Here is a 20,174-nt window from a genome sequence, read left to right on the forward strand (position 1 = left end):
GAATATTGAAAAATTCAACAGTAAGAAGAACTGAAAATACCTGGATCAAAAAGATTGCTTGGAAGTAATATTTTAATGCATCATGAATTGTAGAGGATGAAGGTTTTCCTCTAAGTATAAATGCTTTCATATCCTGGAGTGCAACTTCGAAACAATAACATTAAAAAAAATTACAATTAGCAACATAGTCGACCTACAAGTAGCAAAACAAGCCTTTGATCAACTTCGTAAAAAGTTTAGGATATTTTTCAAGAAATTAAACGATATTCCTAAAAAAAATGGTAATGTTTTTGGCAACCTGATGACTGGAACAAACAAAAACATGACAGCCATTAAGATTAATGTGGGGGACAATTGTACTTGTGATACAAAGAATATTGAAGATAGGTCAGTTTGAAGGACTTGTTCCTTGGCAAAATGAACGGGTTCAGAGCGATAGAAGACAATTTCAATAATATGTACTGTTGTTAGAAAAAATTACCTACAAAACTTAAATTCAATATTACACGGTTTTGATATAACATGATTTAAAAATAATGAATTTTATTTTCGTTCAATAAGGGGAATTCCTAACTGGAAATTTCAAGGAGAGCGAGCTCCAGCAGATGTAGAGGTTGCCCAAAAATGTATACTGGATATACCACAAATTAGTGAAGAGGGAGAAAATTCAGCAGATCAAATTTTGAATGCCGCTGAGACAGCTTTGTACTGGAAGAAACTTTTATTTCAAAAATTGAGAAGCAAACACCAGGTTATAAACTTTACATAAATCGTGTTACCCTTCACATGTGTAGTAATCTATCCAGAAATTTTGTAGTAAATAAAAAGGGTTAGATGACGCAAAATTTGTTTGAATACTGCTTTTCTTCATTAAAATGTTTTCAAAACTTGCGTGTGATCGTTTATGTTAGAGACATGTTAATTTGCTCACGAAATTCTCATTAAAATTTATTTCTTTAGATTTATCAAAAACCAAGCGTTAAAATTAATTAATAATTTTCTTAATACCCAAATTCCGCAATAAACAGGAATTTCATCATAATGTTGTATTTCATACTTTTGTTTTTGATTAAAAATTTGAAGTTAACTACTTTCTCATTTGTATGTTTTATTCGAACGAAATTTCAGCTATCATAAAATTTTACACCTTAAGACTTGATTTGGATATAACACGGTACACATTGCCTTGATATACTATTTCAAAGTTTCGTTAACACGGTTTCGAGATAGCACGGTACAAATTAACCGGGTATACTACTTAAACTTGACTTTACAGAAAAGCATCAAATCGGAAAAATCACCAAAATCATATAACTAGAAAAATTGTATTTATTACAGAAAACAAAATATCTGGTAACAAAACAAATAGCTAACCATTTTTTTGGAAGACTATGTAGCGTAATTAAGAAGACGTTCTGAAGTACATCAAAAAGCGTTACATCGTAAAATAAAAAATAACTAAATCCCATTTTAAAAACAAGTTGTAGCATAAATAAGACAAAAAATACATTTTTGAAGTTTCATGATTGCAGGTATGATACAGTCAGTTGAGTTTGAAGAATGTAACGAGCGCTATAAACTTAGCAAAACTAAGTTGTTCTGCTCAGATGTGTTTCAAGGCTTCAAATCACTCCACGATTCGCACTGGTCGAGTGGCAGGTGAAGATAACCTACCTTTAATGGTTGTTGCCAAGTTATCAACCTTATTATAACACAGTTCTCACATTCATCCATCCTAGAACGTTATACAGGGTGTATCTAAGTTGATGCGAAAGATTTTAAGGGGTGATTTTTCTCCTCCAAGTTATAGCCCTCTAAAGTTAAGGGTAAAAATTTGCAACTTTCTTATCTCTTGACATTTTACAACTAACAAATTGTTAGTTTGATCACAAAAAATAAAATAATGCTGAGATCAATTTGACATAACTTCATTTCTTTGACTAATAATAACCAATCTCTGAATTAATTCACCTGAGCCTCTGTATTATTTTATTTTTTTGTGTTCATACTAACAATTTTAGGAGAAAATGCCAAGTGACAAAAAAGTTGCGTATTTATTTAAATCAAGGTTTTAAATAGAAAAATGTAGTCGTATTAAAAAGTTCTAATGTAAAGTATTATGGGGTTGATTGTCTCAGCTTATTGTAAAAACATATTAGGGTTATAAAAATCGTCAAAAAATGTCACCTTATTAGTAATAGTTATCTGCCAAGTTTCATCCTTCCAAATTCCTCCATAGTGGATTTATTAAAGAAAAACATTTTTCCCCTAATTTTAGAGGGCTGCAACTTGGAGGAGAAGTGGTTTTGACAAAAAAGTTATATGAAAGACCCCTTAATTTTCGCTGAAAAATCACCCTTTAAAATCTTTCGCATCAATTTAGATATACTCTGTACAGGAACAGAAAAAGAAATACTATCCAAATAAGGAGAATATCAAAACAGCAACTTTGGCAGTAGTTATAAAATCATAACATGATGAGGAGTTGAAAAAACTTTGTTTAAGAACTAAGTGGGTGTCTGATGGTAGCTTATATCATTGTTTCTATAAACAATCTTTTGAGGGACTTGATAGCAATGATAGGTTTATGATTTTGTGATAGAAAAAAATAGAGTGGCAAAGAAAATATTTGCACAACGGTGATTTGATTCACTTAATGGAAAACAATTTCAATCATTTACAATAATTTTTTCTATAAATGTGTTTTAAATTTCCTCTACACAGAAATACTATAATTGTGGGGCAATAGCAAAAGAATTTATCGAATGGTTAATAAAGAAATACTGTGTAATTAATTACAATTCAGTACTAGGGATGTCAGTTAAGTAGGAATGTTATTTATAAAATACTATAATAGTAGCATATAAGGTATGTATACATATCGCCACGTCATTTAGTTAAATCATTAATAATATAAAATTCATTAAATCGTTTAAAATTGATTGAAATTATACTTTGAAATTAAATGAACAAATTTTCGAATGAATGGGTTTTAAATCGAAACAAAAGTTATGCTGTTGTAATAGAAAGGTTAGAAGTAAAAAAGAAAATAACCTTGAACCTAATTCAGCATAGCAACAGAGTTACAGCCATTAACAAAAATGTAATAGCGATTTTCACGATAAAAACGTTAAAAAATGTTTCAATAATAACTTAATTAAACCATCTCCGCGAAATTTTTATAGATAAATTCATATCATATCAATAATAAAAAACGCTCTCAAAATAAATTTTATTAAAGAAAGCAAAATAATTATAGATAAACCTTATCGAGCCTCAAAAAGTAAATGGCTGGATATATAAATAATTCATGAATTAAAAAAAAGATTAAATAAAAGTTATCGAAACGAACAGAAAGCAACTGGTTCGCGACCGATCGAACGTCTCCAACATCTGGACGACCTTGCGCCAGAACCGGCGACGCTGTGACGTAACGGCGCGTGGCGTTGGAATGGCCAATAGCGACGCTCCGACGGACACACCTTCCGACGTCATGGATCGATGGTGTTCCGTGAGGCGGAAGGTCATCACGCTCACCAAAGCCGCCAGATGGATTAGTGGATAACAGGAAACAAACTACACTACAATTCGCACAACAGAAACAATTCAATAATTCATAAGCTAAAATGATATTGATCCGTATCATCAGAAAAAAAAATCAAAATAACAGGAAGTTGCTTAAAAACATTATTTCAAAAGTTCTAATAACTTAATCATTTTAAATTACAACTAATTTTAATTTGATAATCATTTTTTCTTTTTGAACCATATGATATTGAAATATGAAAATATACCTTTGCAATAAATTGGTAGCCTCCATCTTCTCAAGCGGTATTCCCAGCTCATTAAAGGCCTTGCACAGTTCATCCAAGTCGATGATGCCTGAAACAACGGAAGTGGAACAACTTTAATTAATTTAAAAGATAATTTAACGGTTATTAAAGATAATAGTTTCTTTGTAATAAGGCGGATGTAATTAAAGTTTAGTCGATAATGTATGGACCGTGATAACGCTATTATTTCAGAAGCGATAAGGTCAATAGAAACACGGAAATATTCAAGTATGAATAGAGAAATAACTAACTCAACTCAACTTATAAATCATAAATCAATTTTGAATTTAATACAAATGATCTAATATATAGTCTTAAAAATTCTTATTGTAGAATACTGCATCACATATTCTCAGCAATATGGTTTTTGGACAAACAAAAATTCTTCCTTTAGTAAAACTAATATATGTTAACTGAAATATTAAAATTATTCATTTATTATTCAATTATTTTATTTCAATTTTTCAATTTATGTAATAGTATTAACTGGAATGTAATTAAGTGGATGACCTAGTAATAATGGTTGCCTAGTAGGTAATTTGTGTATCTGCAATTGATTCGCAAGAATGAAATTTCAATAAATGTAATTTTAATTCCGTATCTTATACCTACTAATCATTAATAAGAGTGCCAATTCTACTTTTTAAAGTCTTAAATTTGTACAAAATTTCTTTGATTATGTAATTGCATTAACAACTTTTTTAGAGTTTCTGATATTCGTTAAGCATTCATTTAGATCATCATTTATGCTGCGGTGAATAAATGATAGATATATAGAACAGGTAATGAAACATGTTATTTACTACAAAGGATAAGTGATGGTTAACAAAGAAATGCGTACATTGTACTTTGTCTCATACAGTCCATTTTTAGTTATGCAATTCTGTCTTAGGTTGTTAGTGCTAATATGTATTGTAATAATATAGGAGTATTTGTTTTGCAAAAATTGATTTTTAGACCTATTTATATGATATAAATAACATTACACCCAACAACTACTCTTTCAACATGCTGATTTATTCATTGTGTAGCAATTTTAGAGTAATGAAATTCGAACGTTTCCATGGAAAGCTTTTAAGCAACATCGGCCATCATTTTAGAGGTATGGTTTTTACAATATAACACTTCAAAATAGCGTTACTTTAAATGTTAAAAGTTAAGTTTCTTGTGCTACACGCCGAAACATGTTCATTGAACTCTTTTTAGAGTTACTTTTGATACCATTTGTATTTAGCTGGATAATATTCGGTTCAGATAGTATCTCGTCTTTAATTGTTGTGCTTACAAATATCGCAATTGCTCACGCTATTCCTCTGGCTGGTCTCTCCTGCTTTGTAGCCCTATATCTTAAAGTTTATTTCAGTTTTAGAAGTGTTTTGGCAACAAGCAGGATGTATATTATTTGTCCTTATGATATTAGTATTTTAGAACAGTTTATAGTTTTCTTGTTGTTATTTCTATTTTTTTTTCTTTCCGAATAGTTGTACAATTTCTTTGGCCTTTTGCGCTAGATTGCTTACTACTTCTTACACATATTACAATTGTGTTGATGATTTCTATCGCCATTGTTCCAATGATTTCTGAGTTCCAAAGCTGCTGTTTTAATTTTTCTTCAAACATTTTGTTTCACCTAACGCAGTTGGGGTTGTTATTATTGTCAACATAGCTATTTTCTTTTCTATCATCTTACAGTTGTTAAGGTTTTTAGCACATTTAATTGAGGATGAAATATGCTCGCAGCCACAGTGCGTAATTGCAATTTCCCGTTTCAATTTGTCTCCACGTGACCAAAATTTTGGCATTCGGTTAATATCGAGAGGCCGCAGTCGTTCGTTAAGTTTTGACTATCAGCACGAGAAACAAATCGCACCGAAAGATTTTTTTTCCTTTCATACATATTACTTCACTTACTGGGTATACCTACCTGTTAAGGTCAAAACTGGCTGAGTGGTTTGACTGTTAGCGAGTAGAGACTTAGAGTTGTTTAATCGTCAAATTTACGTATAATGCTATTGCTATACCGAAAGTAGAAAATTTTCTAGCCATGACAGTAGCTTTGCCAGCAGTCCATTACTATGGCAATAGACATGTTACACGCAAAATTTGACGCGAGCAGTCAAACTACGCCCCTCCGTAGTTACTGCCATAGCAGTCGACTGCTACGTGTACCGTCGGCTGTAAAGTGTTTAAATCGTTACAACATTGCAAGTTCTCAAGCAAAAATAATGAAGAACAAAAATTGTTTGGATTCGTTTAACAGAAATGGTGAAGGTATCAAAAATCATCAGGATCTGCAATATCACCATTAAGACTTAGTTACTCAAATAATTGTAGTTTTAATTGTGTGTAATGTTGCAAAGGGCTGCTACAAAATCAAATATTCTATTTGTGCAGCTTAATAATACAGTATAAACATCAAACTGTACTCTTCGTGGATCTACACGCAATGTTATTATGATATTTTCAAGTAAATCGTTGCAAATAATTGCACCTCTAAACGCCGTTTCTCCAGCTTCAATTTTTTGTCGCCAATTCAATCCTGGTAGTTTTTAAAATTTTCTGTTATTCTAAGGTTTCTCTTTAACGTGTGCAACGTTGCATAGTTTTTACATCGACACACGAAAGCCAAACATTTATAACAATGTAAGTAAGTTTAATCGTGCAATAACTAAAAATTATATACACACAACTATACTGTGTCATACACAAAATACTAACAGATAACTAACGACTGAAATCATAATCTTGAGGATGTACGGTAGCATCGGAGAATGTAGCAGCTCCGAACAGTAGTAAATACAATTTACTTGACAAAATAATTATTCGGGAGACGATCTTTTTATAAATATATAAAAATAAAATAAAAATATATAAAAAGAAACTACTTTACTTTCTCTCGAATAATTATTCTATCAATTAAATCAATTACAATCGATTAATTTCTTTTATTTATTGTTATAATACAATTTACTACTAGAAATTATTCCGTTTTTACCTTTAAAGTTTTTCTGGGAGTTTCAATACAGATCAATGTGTTTTTTTTTTTGGAAAAACTAACAGCTAGCAGCAAAATTTGATTGGCAGTAATTTGTATTATTCCCCGTATGTAGTCGTACATACCTATAATTGAGTAAGAAGCGCTCCTACAATTTTATGTACATACGGTATGTTGTATCTTCCTACATCGCAGCATAGTTATCATACATGCAAGGTACCCCAATAACCGTATGGATCATTGCAAACGAAAATTCCTCTATGAACCAGAACGCTTAATTTCGCTTCCAATTTAGAGTAAAGTCTAGGAAATCAACAGTCTGAATGTTATTTATATATTAGCGCTCAAAGAAATCAAGCCAGGAAAGTACCAGGACTTCTGATGCCATGATTCTATGGTATCAACCCAGAATTCCTAATTAATAGCAGAAAATACCAGATTTGGCCAGATTTTTCACTGATATAATCTCAAAACTACATCTGCATTCATTGATCTAACGGATGCCTACAACATTGTATGGAGCGAAGGAATGATCTGTAAGTTCCTCCGTGTTATCCTATGTAAATCAACTGCTCGCCTGCGCTGATTAATATAAAATTCCGAGTTATGGGATCCAATATGAGCTCACAAAAAAAACTTAAGAGCAGCCACAAGGGTTGGTGCTCGCATCGCTCCTTTTTAACCTAAACATATATTATATTGCTAACATGCCAGAAACAAGGTAGTTTTGCACTTTAATTTTTATTTAGGTTTAGTTTGTTGCATTCATGGCATCACAATGAAATCTTTACTAATTAATGCAGTAGCATCAATTTATATTATTACTGATTTACCACAGATTTACTAGTCATTATGTTAATCGGGTATAGTGATAGAACTATAAATCTGACCATATAATATCTACATTTGCTCTAACGTCACCATTATCAAGATTTACAAAATTAGTATCTTAAGAATTCATACCTTTGCGTAACCTAGGAGAAGCTGATGAAATCATATGTGAAGAATATGTCAACCAATGACCGGGAATCTGTGGAATTACCTTTTAAACTGTTATATTTAATAGTGCCAGTTACCTAGAAACCTATACACAGACAAAATAGTGATGTTCATACTCCTTAGATACCCGTAGAAGCGCTCATATCTCAAAATATAATTCGTAACTTAATCAAGTCATTTAAAATCCCCAACATCCTTAATGGTTGTTTTACTATGATAAAAATTAACTGTATTATTGCTGCGTATACAACGTTATACAACCCAAGCTTAGTTTTTGTGAAGTACAGATCTTAGACAGATATTTTGACGCGAAACTTTTTATAGAAGATTATAGCAATTGCTTTTTTGCATCCTAGCAAAAAAATGACTTTAAATGCAACTCAATGGAAAGTATTACCTTGATGAATTAAAAAAGATTGAACTTTAACAGACAACTGCATATTACACCTACATTTCATAATGTAATGTTTTATTTAAAATCAATTAGACTTTATTAAAGCAATCAAACAAAGCAGAAAAGTAATTCATATTATCACTATTTGTCTAACATGTTAATTTTTTCTTATATAATCGATTAAATTACAACACAACACAAAATCTTTGCTAAAATTCCACTTTCATAAACAATACGTATATGTTAATATGTTAATTTACTACGTCACAATCAATGTGGAATTATACACTCTAAAACAAAAAATATTTATGTAAAACAAAAACAATCTGCCATCGATTAGCGAAAATATGATAATTATTAACTCAGAATAGATGAAAAGTTTGACCTGAAATCGACTTAGCATCATATTAATTAGTATGAATGTGTAAATTTAATTATAATGTTCACTTATAGCTTTTCACGTATGGTGAACATAATACATCCAGTATTAAGTGGTCTTTTGATAAGACGATGTGTTATTAAAAAAAGGTAAAAATAACCAATTTGGTTTTATCTATTTTACCTCTTCCGCTTGATAACATCAATTTCATCTAATAAAAGTATCAGTCGCACTAGATAATCGATTAAATTGTTTGATAAAGGATATATTGTTTTATTACCGAGAATTCGATTGATTCCATTTAAACTGTTTAAATAACAGGAAATCAGTCATTTTTAGTGCGTTGTATAGACAACCACAACAACTTATCAAATGCGCCGAATAACATCCTTGAGATTTAAGCATTAAACAACTTCCACTACTAATAAGTAGAGAGAAATTCCTTTCTGCTTAATCATACAGATAATTTAATATATAATGATGACAATAATAACAAGACACAGAGTGTTAAGAAAATATTTACAACATTAAACATATATAGGAAGATTTCATTTTATTACAGTTAAAACAACACGACTTTTTCGTTTTATTTAGAACACATACATTATCAAACTTATCTGAAAACGTATGGTACTCTGCCCCATTCAAATAAAAGTAAGTTGAGATTGTGCTGAAAAGCAAAGAAAAATTATAATCAACCGAAAGGATTTAATTACGATTTCAACCAACATTAATAATTTACATTTTAATGTATTTCATAAAAACGAAAACAAAAAATCGACTACAGTTCAGAAAAAAGTATTATAAGTACACTTACCATCTTTATTTTTATCTAAACTAGAAAAGTGTTGCTTCAAATTCTTCTCATGTTCGCGAACATAGTTCATAAAATCCGCGAGGAAAATATCACCCGACTTAGTCGGTTTGATTTGTTGAAGAAATCTCTGAAATCAAAAAGAACAAAGAACATTTAATGACTCAAACATGACTCATATTGCATAAAATTAATGAATGAAAGGTCTATATAATCCACCCCTTTTTGTTAATTTTGTAACTAACTATCGTGGGTGCACAAATATTAAACGATAAGAAAAACCGTTCAATATTGTAATAAAGGAAGTGACGTCGCGCTTTCACGGTTCTACGCACACAAGAGCGTGACGTCAACCTTGAATGTCAAAGACCTATAAATAATATTACGATCATTGTGGTGACGTCAACCGTTCTTCGAAATTGGATGATCTCATGAAAAGTTACAGAGAAAACTACATAGAAAACATACTAAAAGTAGTAACTAGGAAATGAAATTTTGTTATACTGAAGGTGTAATAAAATGCATCTCAACAAATATTAGAATAATCAAAAAATTTTACAATTTCGGTTTCAAAAAAATAAAAATAAATGAAAAATAAAATTATAAAAATGTAATTCTACCGACGTTATCAATTTCATAAAGGAGTTTTGCTTATGTAAACAGCACAGTGCGTTGTTGGCATAATTAAATGAAAATAAAAAGATTGAATGCCGACTATTGTGTCTACGAATAAAGTCGTTAATATACCACTTTTAAAGAGATTAATTGTTGTGAAAACTATATATATACAAGATATGACTAACAATGTTTTGAAAAATAAAAAAATTTTCTAAAAATGTTGTTAAGAAAATTCCTCGTACACTGTAGACATACAGGTCTTTTATATTCAAATCATAATTATGTTGCATGTGGTTATTTCAATAATTCAACAAACATCCCATATTTCCCAAGACACAGGTTTGTGAACTACTCGTCTATTCATGTGTTTTTGAACGAGTTGGTTGGCTAACTATTTGACAAGTTGTGATCTGTTTGGCATGTTTGACTTGTCTCTATAACTTTAGTGTATAATATATTCATTAACAATATACAGGGTGATTCACATAAGAACCGACACAGAGCAGGGACATGTAGAGGATAATAAATTAAGATGATTTAACGCAACTTATCTCTATACTAAGTTGTACCCCTGAGGAGTTATAGGCCTTCAAAGTTGGGTCTTAAATTTTTAAAATATTAAATATCTTCGTAATACATTAAGCTAGAAAAACCAAATTTGGTATACGTTATGAGTGTACCGAGGGTATTAATTGGTAGCAAGTTGAGACCAATTGAGGCATTCCAAAAGGTTGATTAAGGGTGATGGTCCCCTAAATTTTGACAGATTTTCTTAACCTTTTGGTGGATTTAATGCATTATTACCTCATTTCATGTGGAATTTAATTCTAAAACTTTTCTTACTCTTATTGTTTTTTAAAAAACTTTGTCGTTTTCATAAAAAACTTAAATAACTAAAGACACTTATTTCGTAATTTTACTTAAAATAAGCGAAAATACAGTAGTCGGCTATGAAATTGTACGTCAAACTTGACAAATAGGTTATACAGTTATTTGACAACAAGGTTTTATAACCTATTTGTCAAGTTTGACATACAATTTCACAGCCGACTACTGAATTTTCGATGATTTTAAGTAACATTAACGAAATACGTGTCTTTAGTTATTTGAGTTTTTTATGAAAACGACAATGTTTTTTAAAAAATAATAAGAGTAAAACAAGTTTTAGAATTAAATTCCACGTGAAATGAAGTAGTAAATTATTAAATCCGCCAACGGGTTAAAAAAATATGTCAAAATTTATGGTACCATCACCCTTAATCAACCCTTTGAAATGCCTCAATTGAATTCAATTTTCTACCAATTAATACCCTTGGTACACTCATAACGTATACCAAATTTGGTTCTTCTAGCTTAATTTATTACGAAGATATTGACCTTTTTAAAAATTTAAGAGCTAACTTTGAAGGCCTATAACTCCTCAGGTGTACAACTTAGTATAGAGATAAGTTACTTTAAATCATCTTAATTTATTGTCCTCTACATGTCCCTGCTCTGTGTCGGTTCTTATGTGAATCACCCTGTATATTCGACAGTTTGTAAAAGTGTTGGCGAATTTTAATTCAGTTATAGTTTTGTTTCAGAGTTTCATTAATAAGGTCTCCAGAGATATCTGACACCAGCTTTACACTGAGAAACCATCAGATGGTCCTCGACAGGTTAATGTTGGCGAATGAATAATGATTAGACTTTAAGTATGTCCTTATAAGGGGTCGAGAAGAAATGAGATAACTGATAATTTCTGATAAATTTAATTAATTTTCTCCATAAGTGTTTCTTATAATCACGATGCAACAGTATGTTCATACGTGCATCCCAGAAACACATTAAAAGACAACAACAATTAAAAGACATAAAAAAAAAATACCCTTTAAAATACAACCAATCGGAAAAAATGGACAGGTGCGTATTCCATACTGGACTTCGCGCCTCTATTACTTCATGCAGGTAAAATAAAGGCACGACATCCAGCCTGGAACAAATACCAGTACCATCTTTTTCGATTGGACGGAACTGCGGGGAGAGCATGTTTTATTTCTGTTACTTTTTAATTTACAAGTTGTTTAAATCGCTCTAAAAAAATTGGAGAGACATAACTTTGAAAAACTAATAACGGGATTCGACAAACGCAATATATTTGACATATTTTGGATATAATCGCATTCTACTAAACCGCGATTTTCCATGAAGCTATGAAATATCGAGAAAATAAATTGTGCTCTTCATTAGGAATTATCAGGTTACAATCAGGCTACCATCTGTTCAAAATTGAATTTTGAAAGATGGAGCGGTGGCGAATATATCGATCTCTAAAGTTAGGGGCCTTGACTTTTGGCACGGATAGTATGTAACTGCAAATAGTCGCATTTTGGAAGCGGTCGACCTTAAACGTGTTTACCCTATGAAAACTTTAAAAATCAAATATGATTCCACTATTTTATTAAAACGTTGTAATTTTTTGCACTACCCAGACACTTTTTGCACTACCCATTTATCAAAACTATACATAGAAATTGTTGTAATTGATAATAATAATGCAGATAAAGAAGGTGAAACATTCACGATGAAAATTAAAGCTTTTTATACTAAAACTATACTGGTTTCTTTTTAAAGTTGATACCTCATAATTCAAACTGCATACTTTAAATTCGTTCTCCTTACGTTGTATATTTTCCCAACGTCATAAAGTAATAATAGGTCATTAAAGCAATGTTGTTACATTATTAAAGCAAAAAGAAAATGTAACAGAAAAATATTTTAAATGAAAATATATAAATAAATGGAGCGTGAGCTGTTGAAATTAATTATTTTTATACAAGAGTGATGTAAATTTTTATACAGTGTGTCCATAAAGTAGTGGATAATGAATGGTGAAAATCATTATAAACGGTTTATGGAAAAATCCCTGAAACGTGTCTAAAGATTTAAATTTTTTAATGTAGATTTTAAATCTTTTCCACCATTTTTAAACGAATTGAATGAGGTCATCGATATTTTTTGAAATGACAATCCCCCATTTTTATTACGGAATTTGAAAGAGGATTTTTTTCTGAATCTAGTACAGTCAATATTAATACTGTAAAACCTCAATATAACGGACCTCGCTATAATTGACTTATATTATTTAAATTAATTATTTTAAATAATGTAAAATTTTTTAATTTGAAATAACAAAATAAAATTTATTTCCGCTACGTATAAAAATTTTAAATATTTTTAAGTAATATTATTAATATAATATGTTTAATAGATAAATGTACTATTTAAATATAAACCGATGAACGTCAATTATCGATCGAATCCGACATTCCGGGTATAATCCGAGTTTCTCTATGCGATGTTCTGTATTAAGAATAAAACTCCGGGTATTCCCAGAGTTGTCTATTCGAAGGCAACGGTCGTGAATAGCTGTCCGAATTAATATATAAGTTAAAATTTTTCATCAAGCGGTTTAAAGTAAAAAGTTTTAAAAAGTCGTTATAAGTCGTTCACGTTTAAAATATGGACAATCGAAAGCGAATTAATTTAACAATAAATCAAAAACTCGAAATAATAAAACAGTTGGAGTCTGGAGTGTCCGTTTCGCGAATATGCGAGCAATATTAGATTCGAAAAGAAACGGTTTCGGACATTAAAAAAAAACAAACACAAACTAAACAAATTTAATTTAGAGGTAACAAAGGTTTTTTATGAGTTTCGCACTTTTACTGGTTAGTAAAAAAATGTTTGTATTATATAATAATAATACGTCTCTTTATTAACATGTTTCGCCTGTCCTAGCAGGCATCTTCAGAATAGAGAGTAACGTACAAGTTGAAAATAAAATTTTGGAACAGCGGAAACTATTATATTGTTAAACTAATGGCGAAATTTTTAAAAATCACAAATGGGCAGATTTTAGAGATAAAACATTTTTATCTACGACTGCTTGGCTAAGTCATCATTACCGCACTCCTTTGAGGTGATTTGAGTTACGTAATGAAGTTCATTACCGCACTGATTTCATTACGTAACGCATTTTTAGCCTAATCAGAACAGACTTAATTTATTGAAACGAGCAACAATATAAAAGAAAAAGTACTATCTACTTACAGAGAAACAATACTATTTATTATAAACATTAATTGCTTTGTTTTTACATTTCGAAACACTTATTCCAGATGAGATGAGTAAACATGTTGTTGAAACTGACAATTCAAAATTGTCAACAATCATTTCAAAATATTTTTATAAATGTCAAATAGACTTTTTTAAAGAAATTGATTTTTTAGTAATTTTTAGCAGTCGTAGATAAAATGCTGTATATCACCCGTGGGCTAGAGCATAATTACAGTACTCGTGTGATTACACGACTCGGTCTACGACCTCGTCGTGCAATTCTCCACGCTCGTGCAATAATTATTTTTCTAGCCCACTTGTAATATAAATAACTATTACAATCAGTCATGGCAACGTGTCGAAAATGTCTCGAAAATGTTTTACTAACCAGTAAAAGTGCAAAACTCACAAAAAACCTTTGTTACCTCTAAATTAAAGAAAAAACTGGTTAAAAAAATGGACTACAACATCAACTTCGACTACATAAACACAAATTTAGTTTAATGTGTCATGTAGATGGGAAAATGAATCCCATAAAATTGGCACATGAAACTTCACTTGAAGAAGCGTTATTAAAGTGCGAGCAATTGAACTTAAATCTGCTGCAATTAAATTAGCTAATCATATGAACATAATTTCATTCAAAGCAAGTGATGGATGGCTCTGGCATTTTCGCAAAAGACATGGAATTTTTAATAAGCGAATTTACGGCGAAGCTATTAGTGCCCCAAAAGAAGATATTGAACCTTTCCGACAAAAATTAATAAAACGGATTAATCTCGAAATGTTATTGCAATCCCAAATTTATAATGCTGATGAAACTAGTCTGTTATGATGTGCTTTGCCTGAAAATACCCAAGCTTTTAGATATGGAACATCGAGAAGTGGTAGAAAAATCGGAAAGGAAAGAATATCAGCACTGCTTTGTGCTAACGCTGATGGATCGCATAGACTGACACCTGTCATAGTTGGAAAATCTCGTAAACCCAGAGTTGAAGACATAATGAATACTCTTCCCGTTTCGTATTGTAATTCGCAAAAGGCGTGGTTCACAGCAAATATATTCAAATATTGGTTTTTTAAAGAATTTATACCTGCACTCAGGAAATTTCAAGAGGAGAAGTTTGAAATACCACCAGATGATGTAAAATTTTTATTGCTTTTAGACAACGCACCTGCTCATCCATCTGAAAATATTTTACGATCCGACGATGGTAAATTTAATTGTATGTTTTTGCCCAAAAATACAACATCGATAATTCAGCCCGTGGACAAGAGAATAATTTTAGCCATATAGGCGAAAATTTTTAGACGAGGTAATGGCTGTGTTGGAGGACGAAGAAAGCGAAAAAGGCACACGAGGACAACGTTGGAAAATTTAAAAAAGTATAAGTTAAAAACAACAATTTTTAATTTCGCGTCTGCATGGAAGGAAGTAGAAGCCCAAACATTAGAAAATGAGTGGAAGAATCTATTTGACGACCAACATGAAGATATTGATTTGGAAAGATTAGAGGTTCCTGATTTTTGTACTGCCATACAAAATAGCGTTGGAGGAGAAGTAACCGAAGAAGATATATTATAATGACTAGAAATGGATGAAGGTGATCCTGGTTATCATATTATGACGGAATGTGAAATAGCTGATGAAGTGATGATGGTGGACAACGAGCTTGAAATCGATGATAGCGAGGAAAATGAAATTGTCTACGATTTGATCGCATCTCGACGATTTAATAACATTTATAGATGATTCATCAAATAAAAAAATGCAATTGTATTATGCACATTTCTGTAATTTTAGGGAGGTAATCATAAAAGAACAAGAAACTTCAAAAGTGCAAACAAAACTTGATTGTTTTTTTTAAAAAAGCATTGCCAACCACAAACGCTTCGACATCCAGTACATAATATCATTTTACAACCAGAGTATGCACATATCAGATGTAAAGTTATTCGTTTAACTAATATGTATAGATATATAAATAAAAAAATTATAAGAAATATGTTCATTCATTTTATATTTGATAGCAAACAATTGACGATAAATTTTTGAATTCAATTTCCATCTTTTGCAATTAATGTCTGGATGTCATAAAACGAAATATAACCAAGTTTTTCGTCAAATGTCCTCAAAGTATCAAAGTTAACGCAAGAAGTTTGTTAACTGTTACAGGTAAAGTGGTCTTTCTGAGCAATATACAACAAAAGTTGATTAAGATAAAATGTTTGCTATGTTAAATTATAGCGATATGCCGAATTTTATTAATTTAGGATATAGAAGCAAAATGTGCAGATTTTTAAATCATAAGATTAACAAAACATTTTGAGTCTTCAGGATTTACTTATACCGACTTGAACTGTCCTTTGCATCCATTGCGTTCGTTACTGCAACAATCGACCCCGCATCATGTTCATCTAAAAGCTTTTTTTCCTTCCTTTTATTCACATTGCCCGTTTCCAAAAATTTTTTAACAACTCTTAATTGTTTTTTTATCTACTAAAAATCAAAATTTTTCCTCAAATTGCCTTAAAACTGCATTGCAACTAATGTTCCTCAATCCATAGCGCTGCACTATAAATATTTTATGTTGTAATGTAAACATGATAAATTAATATTTGACAATAGGCTAAAGCTAAACTATCAAATGATAATTGTTAGTTCACTCAGATCATTTGTTTTTATTGTAAAACGGAATATTAGAAAAAGATTTTCAAGAAAAATCTTATTTTTTCTTTTATATGCTAAATTAATAAAATTTGGCATATCGTTATAATTTAACATAACAAACATTTTTTATCTTAATCAACTTTTGTTGTACATTACAAGAAAGTCCACTTTACCTGCAACTTCTTGCGTTAAGTTTGGTACTTTGAGGATATTTGACGTAAAACTTGGTTACAATTGCAAAAGATGGAATTTGATTTCAAAAATTTATCGTCAATTATACCTTACGGGGACACAATCCGGGGACACACTGTATACCTCGTTTTGGTCTTGGAATAACCCTCAATTGTAGTAAGTATTAAAGTTTCATATTTGCCTTATAACAGAAAAAACATGTTCGGGACTGTTTTTCTATATAACGGATTTTTGGCTATAACGGACACCCCCTCCCCCGTTAGTCCGTTATATCAAGATTTTACTACATAAGGAAATTACATACTCTATATAAGAAAATTTTCGAGAAAAATTACTTTAAAGATTAACTACGTCAAATTTGTTGATATGATAACTATGGTAACCAATTATTTTAAACAATTTAGTAATTGTCAAAAAGTGATTTAGTAAAGCTATTTGAAGTGTGGTGGCGCGCCATTTTGTTGGAATAACTGCCGTTGGAATAGAATTGGGTCAACAGCTGCCTCCAGTTAAGGTTTTGTCAAAAAAGTAAGGACCCAGGACAGTATCCTGGGTCCGCGTATTACTTCGCTCCACACATTAATCCATTGCGAATATTGGGTGTGCGACTTTTTTGCCCAATGTGGATTTTGGGCAGCCCAATACCGACAATTTTGTCTATACCTGTATGTTAACCGTTACAGGTACCGTCCACTCAATGTAAATGATCCCTCTTCGGAAAAATCGTTTTTCTGCCCAGTTATTTTGTCCAGCCAAAACCACGTTTTGATGAACCTGCACCGAAACATTTGGTCGGCCAGACTTTGAAAAATCTCGTAGGTGCCCATACTTTTTAAATTTAGTCACAGCTTTACCATACTTTGGCTAATGAGTTGGCGATCAGGTTATGTTCCATTAAAGATGTCAACTACTTACTGAATCAGTTTTTGACACTGTAGAAATTATCAACAAATTTGAAGTAATTATTTTTCTCGAAAATTTTCTTATGTAACCAATATTAATATTGACTGTACTAGATTCAGAAAAAAATCCTCTTTCATATTCCGTAAAAAAATTGCAAAAAATGTAAATCTTTAGACCCCTTTCAGGGATTTTTCCATAAACCATTTATAATGATTTTATCGCCTATATCCGCTACTTTACAGACACACTGTATAATTTATGTAATTAGTTTATGTGATTTTACTTTTAGTTCAACTTCGTTTATGCCAATTATAAAATAATAAAAACTATTACAACTTTCAAACCGCAACAACAACTTTTTATTACTTCAAAAACCAACTGAATTTTTTTCATTAGATGTAGTTTTAAAACTAAAACAAGTAATTTCCAGGAAAATAAACATAACCTAGAATTAAATAAAATTTATTTATTAAAGATATTTACGTTATATCTTCATGATCTATAAAGTATCACTATATTTTTTATGTTTTAAATAGAAAAAATGTTATCTCTTAGTAAACATGATTTTAAACTGTGATTTCAATGTAAATTTTTGCAAATTTACCATGTATTTTTAGCACAGTCACAATACACTGACATAATTGAAGCCAGTAGAAACTAAGTAAGGTCACAGCGTTGGAAACGCTCCAAAAATGTTTAAACACAATTTTCCAATAAATAACCATTCCCGGGTAATAATCAACCGGATAACCATCAGGGAATTCCAAGAATTTCTAACCTACAAATTTCAACAGACAACGTGTACATTTATCAGACGTTCTACTTAAGTAGATACATGCGACTTCAATGTAATCTCGTGATGATAAAGATTGTTATCCATTATTTTTATTATTTTGTAAACGCACAAAAATTTTGTACTTTAACCCGTATAAAAATGAATCAAGAATGTAAAGAAAAGTGTGTCACTGTCATAGAAGCCTAATTATTTGCTTGACATTGACTGAAAAACGTCTTGATTCTCACACCTACCTCCGCATATCGATGGTGAAGGCCGAATTCTTTAAGGGCAAGGGTCAAATCTTCGATGTCTATTTTTCCATCACCGCTTTTGTCGAGTCGTACGAAGAGTTTCTCAAAACGTTCCTCGTCCTCTTTAACTAACTCGTGCAAATAATGAGGTGGATGCTGTAGTAATGGATCGTCCTCGTGAAGTTTTCCCCTCATGGGCATTCTAACAAACACTCACAATTACCAATTGGTAAATTATTAACACGTAACTATATTAACAGTACGAAATATCTAAGGAAAAGTTCCTTCCTTCCTGCCTTCTTTAGAACGCGTTCCGTTTGATTCCGTTCGACCGCAATGCGCTAAGCACAGCGGTTTGACAGCTAAATCCGAAAGTACGAGTGGGGCCATCTGTGAATTCCCCGTGAAAACAGTTTAAAATGAAGGATTTAAAAAAATCTTTGGATTTATTGAAAAAAATCGTTATTAGTGAAATCCAATTGTTGATTAATTTATCGGTGGGTACTGATAAGGAAATGTGGACGTCCCCGTGCACACGTGGGCATATTTGAGATAATAACCGCGGCTGTAACTGAGCTACTGATAAAACAAGACTGTTTGCAAAGTAAATATAATTGATAAATTCATTAAAAAAATGTTTAATTCCAAAAAGATTAATTTAATTTATAACAAAAATATTTTCTATTTTAATCTTACTTGAATATATTTGGTTAACTAATAACAATAATATCAATAGTGGTCAATACTTGTCATATTCAAGAGATTCTAAGTGCCAAAGAAATTAAACTGACAATGAGATATTGCATAGAACATGTCGAAAACATAAAAAAAATAAAAAACTTTCTTGAAATAGTTTTATTTAGTACAGAAAACACGATCATATGGATTACATACATAGTTATAAATAAAAATTTACATGAAAAACACCAACTTAAACATGACGACTGGTAGAAGGTTCTAAGTCCCAAGGGTAAGAAAACATAAGAAGGTTTTTTTTTATGATTATATTTCAATGGAATGTAGTCTATCATGTATTTTAGATTCTTAAGCTTCTCTGGTAAAATACGGTTTGTGCAGTGGAGGTCGGAAACCACTGCATGAGAAATGCCATTTGCCCTTTTTCCTTTTTTTAGAACATCACAAGTTATTCATGTTTATAAATCAGAAAGGTTTTCTTGGTTTTTACTGAGATTTCTTGCCCTTGTTCAATTTTAATTCAGATTACTTATGAAACTTGTAATTTAATTGT

The 20,174-nt window shown here is 31.0% G+C and overlaps 1 protein-coding gene across 5 annotated transcripts in view; it reads right to left on the reverse strand.

The window, feature by feature from the left end:
* Window positions 1–19,265, reverse strand: part of LOC111417387 (Short Calcium-binding Mitochondrial Carrier) — a 45,089-nt gene extending 25,824 nt beyond the window's left edge. Inside the window, exons 1-4 of one of the 5 annotated variants that reach the window (XM_071197502.1) lie at window positions 19,189–19,256; window positions 18,926–19,127; window positions 9,418–9,544; window positions 3,795–3,882 (exon numbers count right to left, since the gene is read on the reverse strand). In XM_071197502.1, coding sequence (XP_071053603.1) covers window positions 3,795–3,882; window positions 9,418–9,544; window positions 18,926–19,126 — 416 coding nt within the window. In that variant the 5' untranslated portion in view covers window position 19,127; window positions 19,189–19,256. Of the gene's footprint in view, window positions 1–3,794; window positions 3,883–9,203; window positions 9,261–9,417; window positions 9,545–18,925 lie in introns of those variants that run through there. The other 4 variants (XM_071197497.1, XM_023049905.2, XM_071197516.1 and 1 more) reach the window with 4 other exon arrangements.
* Window positions 19,266–20,174: the final 909 nt, after the last annotated feature.

The sequence above is a fragment of the Onthophagus taurus genome, chromosome 1 (assembly GCF_036711975.1).
Source record: "Onthophagus taurus isolate NC chromosome 1, IU_Otau_3.0, whole genome shotgun sequence".
NCBI classification, from domain to species: domain Eukaryota; kingdom Metazoa; phylum Arthropoda; class Insecta; order Coleoptera; family Scarabaeidae; genus Onthophagus; species Onthophagus taurus.